Here is a 12,897-nt window from a genome sequence, read left to right as displayed (position 1 = left end):
GACCTTTTTAATTTCAGAAAATAAGTGGGGCAGCGAATAATGGTTATTTTTGGTAACAATTTATTTGAATGGTCTGCTTTCAACATTTTGTCACTTATTTATATCTTATTAGTTCACATTCAATTCAGCTAAATTATTCTTTTAACAGGTAAGTATGTTCATAAATTGTCACGTAAACTATTATATACCTATTCAAAATAAAGTGTCACCTTAGTTTTTGCTGCAAATTATTTTGTCCTTGCACCTCTCATTAACACATGTCAGGCACAGTTTTTTTTTTTATGTACAGCATTTGAGTGCATGCATTTAAAAAAAGCAGAGGACATTTCAGATTTCAATAAGGGAGAAGACAGAAAAACGAAATGCCATTAGATGAAAGCTACGCGATTCCTATCATTGTTTATAATGAGCAAATCTTCCCTCTCTCGTTCTCATCCCCTCTTCTTGCCATGGGGTCCATGCTGGCATTGTCAAACTCTGCGCCTCACAGAGAATTAAAAATTATTTTTCTATTTTCTATTCTGAATACTGTCTCATCTTCCGTAGTGGGATGGCGTCGGCCCATTTCCAGACTTGGCGGAGCCCCCGAAAGGCATCCAGATGTTATGGCACCCCACCATCGTGAAGCCCTACCTCACGCTGCTGTCTGAGTGCTCAAACCCAGACACCCTGGAGGGAGCAGCTGGGGCTCTGCAGAACCTGGCTGCTGGCAGCTGGAAGGTAGGGACTGTGCCTACACCACTGTGATACTAAAGGGCATCTGCAGAAGTCTAGGGAAATGCCATTGGGTGCCAAAGTGTTCTGAACAATTTGAAATCTCTTCAACAGCCCCCATATTCTGGCCGTTTTGTGCTTTGAGATAGCACACCTTTATGAGTAAACATTTGGTACATCACCCTCTGTAATCAACAAATGTATGACCTTAAAAAGTAATATCCAGATAATGACATAAATTACAGGGGAGTGTTTGATTACTACTAGATTTCAAATGTTGTTTTCTTACCTCATTGATTGTTAAATTACAATCAGTATCTTAACAGACAACCCTTTGGCTCATCAAGCTTTGGGCAGATTCTAACAGTAATCCTGCACTTGAAGAATGCATTTTCTTATATAGAAAATGCTAGTGGATACAGTACCACCAGTTTTACATAAAGGGTATCACCTTTGGTGTTCCAGAGTAAAAAGTAAATCCTCTCCAAAACCACTGAACTGAATTTTCTAAAGAAGGCAACGAGTAGTCTGGAAGTCCCAAGTAAGTGAACATTACGTTGAGGATTTGTCAGCCAATCATATGGTTTTATCCCTTAAAGGGATAGATCTAATATTTCGTAGGAGTAGATTGCAGTCTGTCACATATGTTAGCCACCTAAACAATATCAGTTTAAGTGTCTGTATATTTAGCTTATTTCTACCACAGCACCTTGCTGTCAGACATCACTTTCCAACAGGTAACTCAAGCCGTTATCTGTGCTCTCCTAAAACCAGGCTCCATTGACAGTTTAACCTTTTGGTAAACACAAGTTGCTGCCCAAATGTGTTAGTTTGTTTTGGTTATTGCCAGATTACTGTCTATTTCTTCAAACTGAGGACATACCCAACCCACATCTACTGTAGGGTATGGAAAGGTACCTAACAAAAAACATATAAAAACATCAACACCGTTCATTCAAGAGAACAAATCCAAGTACACTAGAAATAAGCAAAAAGGGAAGACAAAAGGAAAAATATCAAACCTCTCTTCATCCACCTCCAACCCTCTCTTCTCTCTCTCCTACCCAGTGGTCTGTGTATATCCGGGCTGCGGTGCGTAAGGAGAAGGGCCTCCCTATCCTGGTGGAGTTACTGAGGATAGACAACGACCGGGTGGTGTGTGCCGTGGCCACCGCGCTGAGAAACATGGCTCTGGACGTCAGGAACAAGGAGCTCATCGGTGAGTGGCCCATTCACAGCATAGACAGAATGAAGGGAAAACACAGAGTCTGGAATAATGTGACATTATTGTCTGTTATTGGGTGAATGCAACATTTCCAAAGCAAGCCATCTTTATTCAGGAGTTGAGTGAATTGAAGATAATGGCACTGAAAACAAGTGCAGTTATCTTGACCCACTTGCAGAACTATTCACTCGCTTAAATAATGCATATGATAATCGTTTATGTAAGTAGACGTGTTTAGTGTCTTTTTTATTTTAAGCTGCTGTTAAATGTCAATTGTGTAGAGGGTTATTGCTGTTAGGAATGGTCTTATATTTAAAATTGAAGACACAAATTGTATAGTATTTCTCTAAATGTATCCCCATACCTCTATTCAAGACTGTGGTAGTTTTCTTTTGACTGATTGTTTGAAGCTTAATTTTCCTTTTGAAACCAAGTGATGTCTGTAATGAACACTGTCTTCCTGCTGGTCCCCATAGCAACAACCGCATGCCTCCCTCCTCTTGCTCTGTCTGATGCTTGAAGCTCTGAGCTGAGGTTGTCTGTGTGTGTGGTCTAGTTTGTGACTGCAGCCATTCATGTGTACTGTGTATGAAGGTTGTAATGGCAATTTTATATCGCAGTGACACAGGGCAAGCATGTATATTTTGATGGGAAACATTTTCCTGCTCTCACTCATTGTGTTGACATGATGAAATTACCCAGCGACGCGACATATTGTGTAGTTGCATCCTCAGAGCTTTCAGTAGTTTATCAATAGGGCCACCACAAATACGTCCGCTGTGAGCAAACAGTTGATTTATTACTGCAATGTCACAAATAAGATATAGCACCATAACCCAGTTTATATGAATTTCTTATTATTGGAAGTGAATTGGGGTTTTTTTAATCGCTAAAATGGTGTGCTTATGACGAATGGTCTTGTTTTAGCTTCATAGAATACTGCAGAGGTTCTTAATTGTTTTTCAGCAAAGGACCCCGAACAAGATAGAGAACATACCGGGACCACCTTATCACTTGGAAAAGTTTACATTGCCTTGCATTCTTAATTAATATGCTTTAGTCCCAGCGCTAATTTGTAGTGTATTTCAGAATATAACCAAACTCATGGTCTAATATTATAATGTGTCTCTATTTAAGCTTAAAAAAAGTTGAAATAGTATCTGAGAAATTAGAAAAAAATGTAAAAAATAATCTGATTTTATATCATGAATTTGAAATAATGAACCCCCTTGCAGAGTGCTACAGACCACACTTTAAAATGCACTGGTGTACTGTGTTCAGAGACATGTCCTGTCTTTGGTTCAGAAATGTCCCTGTTGCATTGCAAACTATATACTCTTGTCTTGCAACCTGTGTTACAAAATGTTCTACTGAGTGCAACCAAGACCATATTTCTCATCAGCAGGGCGCATATGCAACAGCTAAAAAAGTATGTAGTATAAGTTGCAAATGTATATTCTGCACATGATCATAATTGATATGAGTTTGTGTTTTATAGGCCTACACATTAAAATAATGCAGTATATATTCTACTGACGCCAGCAGGATTTTAATACATATACTGTGGATGTGAACTGTCAGTTGGTCATGAGGTGCCCCCACCCCCACCACCAAGGGGGATCACCCAATCAGAGTAAAGGGCAAAGGTCAGAGTGGACAAGATTGGCTGACAGCAGTACTGAGCTGTCATGGGAAATGTAGTCAGTCGGTGTTAGATCACGTGGTCAAGTCGTCGTAATGGTCTGACAGCCCCAAAGCCAGGCGGTATTTTCTTAGTCTTAGCTGGATAAGCTATAGTTTTAAGTAAAAAATGAAAGCAGAGAGCCGACGGGAGTGAGAGTCGTCTAACCTTTATTAGGGGGGGGCAGAGAAATGTCCTTTCACTTTTTCTATTCTTTTTATCTGTTATTTTCTGTAGTAAAATGTATTGCCAAAAACACTACAATATTGGTCAAAGATAGCATAAGAAATGCTCAAAAAAGTGTATTTTCATCCCCATTTCCACCCTGTCGACTCCTCTCCAACTCCAAATCCTTCAACCAAAATGTTTCTACCTCAACCCCACTCACCCTGTCTTACCCACCGTGCCCACAGGTAAATATGCCATGAGGGACCTTGTGCACCGTTTGCCCGGAGGCAGCAACAACAACAACACTAGTGGCAGTGGAGGCGGAGGAAGCAGCAACAGCAGTGTCCTGGCGGGAAAGACCATGTCCGATGACACCATAACCGCTATCTGCTGCGCACTGCACGAGGTTATCACCAAGAACATGGAGAACACCAAGGCCCTGAGGGACGCCGGCGGCATAGAGAAGCTCATTGGCGTCGCCAGGAGCAAAGGAGACAAGTAAGCCGAATGGAAAGATGATGCCAGGTGGAAGGGGGTAAAGAAAGAAAAAAGGATTAGCCTGAAGAAGAACAAGAAATACCATCATGGGGCAGTTTTCTTATAGATTGATAGAAGATGCAACAGCATTAAAAACTGTTTTATTCTGATATTAGAAAGAAAACAAAGGGAATTATGTTCATCTGTCAATCTAGCAAATGAGAATAACTACCTCACCAAAAGCCAAAAAATACATAAATGTAAATACAAAAATGTATATACATACGTAGCCTATGGCAGAAGGGGAACGTAGAAAATGTAATCAGTCCACTGGGCAAATCAGTGGAATAGAAAAGGTTTGTAAGGTAACGTGGCAGTGGTAGAAAGAGAGATCATGCAGCAAAGAAAGAAAGGTGAGGTAGGAGGAGGTTGTCAGTAAAGTTAGAGAGGCTGTGTACTTGTTTTAGAGCTATGAGTCAGCAAAACGCAGAAAATAAGGTCTAAAAGAAAGATGGCTAGTATCTGTCTGTTTACCTTCATACCCATACACAACCCAAATACAGGCTAATTTAAAGGTAACTTAATTCCACTAGTCAACTACCAAGAAGTCAGCTACTAAGATCTAGCCTTCTAAGCTAGTTAGCTTTAGCAGCAGTTTAGCTGGGTTCTTCTCTCTGGCATTGTAGGATTTAGTTACCGCCTCATTTTGGATATTTACTGTGATACTTTTCATTTACAGATAACAGCTATTAAAAAATATGTTTGGTATAGCTTTAACTAAAGCCATATCTTGCTTTCTCACCAGCTATCTTTCATTTGATAGCTTCTTTGCTATTTGCTAGCTGTCAAGTTAGCTGCATTTTGTAGTTACTGCACATTTTAAAATCTGCTTTGACAGAAATTGACAAACATTTCTATCTACTAAAACATGTACATGTTTTAAATTGGTCTAGGACCGAACTTTGGCTAAATATGACGTGTGTTGCCGTTGTGCAGTATAGCAGACGGCACATTTGTTTGCGCTCTGTGAATAATCATAGGATAAAACCAATTTATGTTAATATTCGAAGAACCAAACCTGAAAATAAAAGAATAACATTCCCCAAAATGACTGGAAGAAATACATTCAATTTGTTAGGCTCTGATAAGGCCATATGAGCCAATTAAACCCACAGCCATTAGTCAACTGAGTGAAACCCTGGAGGACACAAAATGAAATATTGGCCAATCATTCAATCAAGCAATGCAATTTGGCCTGAGTACAATTTAAGTGCCATATTTGAGGACATAAAAAAATGCATTTTCATTGTGCACCTTTATCCATTCTTTGTTATAGCAGTGAGATATGCTTTACTGGTTTAGTGTCCTTGCTTTATGTTTTTATTATTCTGCATTCTAATGTTTGTATAGCTCCTGATTGCACAAAACAAAATGAAAGACAGTCAAGCTTTATACTGTATGTGTTTTTTCCTCTGCTGAATTCCCAAATATAGTCCTAAAGTGGTAAAAGCAGCTTCCCAAGTCCTGAACAGCATGTGGCAATACAGAGACCTCCGCAGCCTCTACAAAAAGGTAAAGTTGAAATGTGTGCTCTGGCTTTATTTACGCCGAAAACGAGTTATGATGATACAATTTTAAGTTGTGAAGATGCATTCTTTTTTTACACGGACTCATATTTTTCGTCTCCTCTTGCAACCTCTCCTTCCATCTTCAGGATGGCTATGCCCAGTACCATTTTGTCGGCTCTTCCTCCACGATAGAGAGAGACAGACAGCGACCTTATTCTTCCTCTCGTACTCCGTCCATCTCTCCTGTACGGACTTCACCAAACAATCGATCAGGTGAGTCCACCCACCCCTCACTCTCTTGTCTTCCCTTTTGTCCTCTATCAATCTTTCCAACAGTCAAGTCAAATAAACTGCTTCAAACTGGCTTAAATCTGCTTTCACCTTCACACTACAACAGGCACTGACCAATTATTCTGCTGTCAAATAAAATCCTTGCACGGTATCTCCTAAAGAAACTTTCTGCCCTTGAGTTGTCAAAACTTAGGTTTGACTAATATGAGCTTTCCAGGCTTCTGCATTTTTGGACTCATGACAACATCTTCTAATGTTAACTAAATCTTATAAAATGGCAACATACAATGTAATCAGTGTTTACCCCATGAGATGTATTCTATGCTTGGTCCTAAAGCTTCTAAAACCGACTTTTGAGACAATAACAATGTCCAGCAAACCAAAATAAACAATCAATTTTTCATGATTGTAAATGTGTGAAATATAATTAAAATATTATACCCCATTTCTCAATGCACCACACTTTGAAAAATCATCAGAACTGGAATTACACTGTCAACTGTTAGTGGCAATTGGATAATACTTAGATTTGGAAGCTTACATTGAAAGAAATGTGTTGTTTCTTAGTTCAGAATTATGCCATTATCACAAACTTGTGATACATTAAGAAATTGACAATGTTTCTCTTGTCTCTCTTGTTTCTAAAATTGTTTTGGGCCCTTTGCACCTGTCGGCCTGCGTACATTAGACTAACATACACAAATACACTTTTTAAATGGTTACATTCATACAACAGTTGCTTACTGCAACAGCATCAAAGGTGATTAGCCATCTAGGTGCCGATATTACAATAGACTGGTGATATTAGCAGAGTATTAATGAGTATATGGATCAATGGTAAATGTGTTTTACAGAAAAGAGACAAAGACACTGATGCATCCACACAAAACAGGCCGGCCGGCTGCACCATAGCCAGCAGCTTCTTTGTGAAAGGCTGTTGATAATGATTTGAGTATAATAGCGAACACTACTGTAACATATGGCACTGAATCATAGCCAGGTTTCCTCCAACATGGCTAACCAGATCGTACTCATTATCTTTCACACTGCACCCCCTGTCCGACATTCATTATCCTCTTTTTTCTTCTGGATTTTTAGGTAAATCATGCCAAGACAGAGATTAATGGGTCAGTGGGATACTTAGATGGTAATATGTACTTGTTGTAAATACTGGTGGAGAAAGAGTGGCCTGCAGCCACACAGACAAAAACAGAGAAGCAAGAGTAAATCAGATTCAAGGAGGGGGATGACTCAATATTTACCTCTTATAAAATCCCACCCCGGTCAAGAAGCCAGACTTGTGAAGACTGCTTTGGTAACCACAGAGTCACAACACAAACCACAACCAGTGCCCCCGTTTATGATTCATATCAGGGTGATGTTTACAGGAAATAATACACAAAGAGTGCTGTGCCTTTGTGGAGGTAAATACAAGAACCTGAGATGCTTTGTAAAGTACAAATCACTCTGGCCTTTCTGCTGTGAAGGGACTCTGGCGTCAAGTGCGTTGATAATGTGTTCATGATGGATTGAAGGTTAAAGATATCCCCCGTGTGTTTGTGTGTGGTGTTTTGTGTAGCGAGCGCCCCTACTTCCCCAAGAGAGATGATGGCATTGAAGGAGAGGAAGGCAGACTACGAGTCGACTGGCAATGCTAGTTACCATGGCAACAAGGGCGAGCACACATCCCGGAAGGACGCCATGATGGGTAAGAACTCCATAATGCATGTCTGACACAAAAAAACTGTAACATGTTAGTGTGACATTTTTTAAGGAACACTTTAACATATTGGTTGTTATTTCTTGCAAAGTGTTGAATGGAAAAATCAATACCACACTCTACTCATACACTGTGTGTACAAATAACAATAACACATTCTACAATGTATCAGTGTAACTCGGAAAGAAATTGAACAAATTAGAAATACGCTGTTGAGACAGTCAGATAGAGCTTACTAAAGGTCAGATTTCACTATCTGAAAAACAACAGCTGAATATGAATTGTGTTTCTCGTTATTCAGAAAACTATAGGGAGTGTTTGTAAGTCTACAAGTGGGATATTTATGATTAATACAATGATTTAATGCTGTTTTTGTCATGGTTTTCAGAGAAGGTTCGGTATTTCATTGTTTCTCAGCCTATCAGCAGTTATGTGGTGGAAATGTAGCTCTTAGTTATTCCTAATCATCATAATTCATTGTCAATTTGCTTCTTATTCTTAATTTAAAAAACGCTCCTGAATCAGTTTCGGAGCAAGCATCCCTCTGAAGTCCTCATCTTCTCTGTCCCTGCAGGTCAAATCCCCGGTGGGTCGTCCACGCTGCACAGAGGAGCATATGTGTCGCCTACCGATGACCTGAAGTATAATCAGGTACTACAACTTTAAATACTAAGAACTATGAATATAAACTATAAATGTCTAAAGAGTCCCATATGGGTTTTATGAATACTATAGAAAATTGCTCTCAAGGTGTTGCATTTGATTCTGAATTGTTGCCAATTGTTGTAAAAGCCTTTTATATTGCCCATCTCCCTCTGGCAGACATATCTGATGCCGGTTTTATCTCTAAATGTATGACTGGGCATTCTCAAAGCATTTTTGATTATCCAATTTGAGATAATAGTTCGGTCCGGGATGTGTCCAATAACAGGTTTGGGTGAAGTTTGGGTCTCAAATCTTTAGCAAGACCAGTAGCTTAAGTAGGGGCAAGTTCAAAAGACGTGGGTACAAGCACCTTTGTCTGGTTTAGCCTTTTGTCTGTCATTAGCTGCCATTAATCATTGGAATTGATTGTGTCATGCTACCTAGCAATAGGTAATGGATACATATCAACCTGTTTTCGGATTTATAAATGTTAATTATTTAGTTGCATTATTTTCAACCACTCAGAATTTTCAGAAAGCATGGTCAGTTTAGAAGTCTTGTCCATATCCTCATGTCATGATGGTTTGGACCAAGCCTTTAGCGTTGGTCAATTGGATCAATTCATCAGCTTTTGGAGATCTTACTTGGCCACCGCCATTTTTTCTTTTGTGTTGAATAATAGTCTGTACCCAAAAAGCGAGTAAAAACTGCGCTCAGGGAGAAAGGGATATTTTCACACCTAACTCTGTGAAATTAGGGTTTATTTTGAAAATTGCCAGTTTAATAAGATTTCTCCCAACCGTAATCTGCATCAGAGCTGTTCTGTAAATGATGATCTTTGCCTTTTTCTTTTGACAGATCTCTTCTCAAGGCCTGCCTTCAGAGCCCTACCCTCCATTCCAAAACCCTCCCCCACCCGATGGTGTCAACTACGAGGACCAGGCCTTCTACGAGAACCAGGTCCTCGCAGGAGGGCGCCCTCCCCAGGGTGACCTCAACATGCACCTGCAGGGCCTCAAGTCCACCGGCAACTATGTAGACTTCTACTCCGCCTCACGGCCCTACAGCGAGCTCAACTATGAGACCAGCCACTATCCGGCCTCACCAGACTCCTGGGTCTAAGGGGAGATGAGGGTGGAGGGTTAGGAGGAGAGGATGGAGGTGAAGTGGGGGGGTTTAAATATAGGAGGAGAAGATGAGAGGACAGTTTCCCTCCATCCCCATCCTCCCCTGTGGTTCCTGAGTAGCATCATAGATAGCAGGACAACGGAAGGGGAGGATGGAGTGCAGGAAAAGTGAAAAACTGAGACAGTCCTTTCAGAGACATCTGAGGGAGGAGGGGAAGGGGACAAAGGAGGACCAGAAGCAAAACGGAGGAGCGGCCATGCATGTGCATGTACACCACCAACAAAACTGACAGACACATTTTCTTTCTGTGTTTAGTTTGCGATCAACTACTGCTAGAAGGTTCAGCAGACAGAAAGACCTCCTGCACCTGAAGGCCTCTGGATACAGAATGTAAGAGGGAGGGATATGAGGGAAGAGAGAGAGAGAAGGAAGAAGTGGATATGTGGAGAAGAAGAAGGACAATGGAAGAAAAAAAATGAATCAGTGGACTCAAGAAATGGACATTTTTGGATTGTGAATGGAACGTGTGAAAGATACCCAGGAGAAAGCTGTATATATGTGGTATAGCGTCATGGCTTTTAGTAATGTGAAGCACAAGAAGCAGAGCTGTAAGACATGTAGGACGTCTGTCACACACACCTTTGTTTCTCTCTATGGCTTCGGCGTGATGTATCCTCCTCTGGGCGAAGAACGCCTCAGGACTTTGTCATTTGTAACAGGTTTTTAATTTTCTTTTGTTGTGTTTCTACTTTTTTAATTCTGGTTGTATAGTATTTGACGTACACTGTACATTTACGGAGATGCATTGTGTACTGTACATTGCACTATTTTCTGTGTCATGTCAGGCCTTTCGCCATTTGGTCAACCTTCACTTCCTCAATAACTCTCCCCCAAAAAACAGAAAGAAAAATACACACACAATATCTGCACTCCCATAATTCATATCACAGCAACAGACAGATGTCAACATGTCAAATATTGGATATGAATGGGTATTAAGGCATCAATTCTGATAGGTCATGGTGCTCTTTTAACTGCCCTATGGATGGATTTCACGTTATTACTGACCTTTAACATTTAAGCAGCTTTTTCTGTGACAATACTCACATTTTTTGAGGCTAGCTTTCGTTTATTGGCGGCTATCTCGTCACATTTTCACCCCCTAAATCCTCGTGTTGTTCCCATGAGCGCCTCCTTTGAGTGAACTGTGCTCATTGTGTATATAACCGTGCCAAACAAGGGTTGCTTCCCCTCATCTGTAGAAGGGGGAAGGTTAGGGGCGTGTTAAAGGGTCCAAGTTCAGCTGAACATCCTTGCGGTTCTAACAATGCCAGTTTGTAAATGCTTTGGTTTTTCTAAACTGTGTTTTACTGGGATGAAACCTGCCTAACTGCACCAGGACTGGAGAGAAAACATAAAAAGAAGAAAAAAAACGACAAAAAAATAAGATCACGGAGGGACTGTGACGGGGGCGGAGCTAGGCTTCCCCCAAAGTTGTACAAAATTAGTTGATTTCTGTGTTGTAAAATAATCAATGTTTGAAGTACAAAAAAAAACTTTTCTGAGAGATGGGTGGCAATTCTAACTTCATGGTAGACAAAACTGTTAATAGAGTACGGATATATATTATATAAATATAAATATATACTTTTTATGTGCAGATGTGAATGTCACTTATAGCAGCAACATTATGGAAAAAAGACTTGTAAAAAGAAAAAAAAACAGCTACATGTAGGAATTTTGTTCACATTTTTTATTTCCTGGTCAACACACTAAATTGTCGACTTTGTGTAGTAATGTTGTTGCTATGTGAAATAGAGTAGACCAGGGCCCAGGGATCCACGTTGTCACTGAAGCAGTCCAAAAAGGTGCTACGTCCAAGTATTTCCAACATGTCTGTATGTGCACAAAATGTATGTTCCCCATTGAGAACCATTGGTTATCGGCCACAAAACAGGAAACAGTCACGAGTTTGATTCTTGTATTTCCCATGCATGAAAACACTAAGTTCTGATTAATTAGTCTAATTATGCTAAATAGCAAAAGTCCACCCATGAGTGCATGAGTATTTGTTGTTGGTAAATCTGAAAACTAAATGGTGATTTTTTTAAAGTGAGAATGGCTAAATTGTTATACGTGACAACAGACCCTGGTTCTCCCTACCCACTGCGTTTTAGAAATCATAGAGGTCATCTTCTGATGCTTGAAAAAGGACTCATAATGCAACAGTCCCCCACAAAAACACTGGATGAACAGATGTATTGTGCTTGTGAGTAAGCATCTGGAAACTGACAATGTTATGTATGTCCTTGTGATCCTTAGGCAGAAGAACCTAACTATAAGACCTGTATGGAGATATAACGTTGGTAACCTTTTTGTTGCTAGACCAAACGTGTTTTAAAAAGAGAATTGTGAATCTTTCTATTGCCTCAAACAGATTGCAACTGCTCCAAAAAATATAAACGGACCATCGAAGAACCTCTGATTCTGGGAGTTGTTTGTTCTGTTGCCAAGAAGAGTCTATATGGTAATGTTGTGTGTGTTTAAAAAAAAAGTATTTCTGGTGCTCTATGTTTCATCATTAACTATGCATAATGTAGGGATGTAAAGTATGCAATATTCCTAAAGCATGGCACAAACTATGAGTTTGAAATTATTTTTGCAGCCTTTGCATTCCTCTTAGTACAATATGCACATTTACTAAGACTTGAAACTTGCTAAACAACTCACCCGTCTCAAGGAAAATGATATTGCTTTAATTTTACAGTCACTTATCTTCAAATGGTGCTGAAGTTCTAGGGAGATACAAATGTTTGGGCCAATAAGAGAAAAAGATTCAAATGGGCCAGAGAGAACAAAACGTGAATCAAGAAATGTGAAATGTGACAGGAGCAAGAAAGTAAAATGTACATTATTTCCAAATTCTTAATTTGAACTAATGTTGCAAGATACATTTCTGCATAAAACTACACAAATTCAAGTTTCCTTGAACTTGTAAATGACTGAATGGAAGAATTGTGCTTCCTGTTGCACTGTCGTTAGCGGAAAAGCCATACCAGTGTGCAACAAGACCAGCAAGTGATGCTTGGCAGGGAAGGAAAACAAAAACATTTTTTTAATTAGATTTTCCAAGGACCAAAGACCAGGACAAATTTGAGAGAAAAGACCAAGATAATAGAAATGCTTTGAGACTTGGCTTCAGTATTACAGCCCTTTAATTTAGGTGGTTTGAACACAATCTTAGTAAATTGCTCTGTATACTCCATTATTATACTTAAGG

The 12,897-nt window shown here is 39.7% G+C and overlaps 1 protein-coding gene across 1 annotated transcript in view; it reads left to right on the top strand.

The window, feature by feature from the left end:
* Nucleotides 1–12,102, top strand: part of ctnnd2b (catenin (cadherin-associated protein), delta 2b) — a 167,659-nt gene extending 155,557 nt beyond the window's left edge. Inside the window, exons 18-25 of the mRNA XM_034138140.1 lie at nt 547–720; nt 1,783–1,933; nt 4,034–4,286; nt 5,759–5,837; nt 5,980–6,106; nt 7,704–7,832; nt 8,419–8,495; nt 9,348–12,102. Of these exons, the coding sequence (XP_033994031.1) occupies nt 547–720; nt 1,783–1,933; nt 4,034–4,286; nt 5,759–5,837; nt 5,980–6,106; nt 7,704–7,832; nt 8,419–8,495; nt 9,348–9,611 (1,254 nt within the window). The 3' untranslated portion in view covers nt 9,612–12,102. The remainder of the gene's footprint in view (nt 1–546; nt 721–1,782; nt 1,934–4,033; nt 4,287–5,758; nt 5,838–5,979; nt 6,107–7,703; nt 7,833–8,418; nt 8,496–9,347) is intronic.
* Nucleotides 12,103–12,897: the final 795 nt, after the last annotated feature.

Source organism: Trematomus bernacchii, unplaced genomic scaffold, assembly GCF_902827165.1.
Source record: "Trematomus bernacchii unplaced genomic scaffold, fTreBer1.1, whole genome shotgun sequence".
Classification (NCBI taxonomy): Eukaryota; Metazoa; Chordata; class Actinopteri; order Perciformes; family Nototheniidae; genus Trematomus; species Trematomus bernacchii.
Note: the sequence above shows the minus strand (reverse complement) of the source record. Positions and strands in the feature narration are given on the sequence as shown.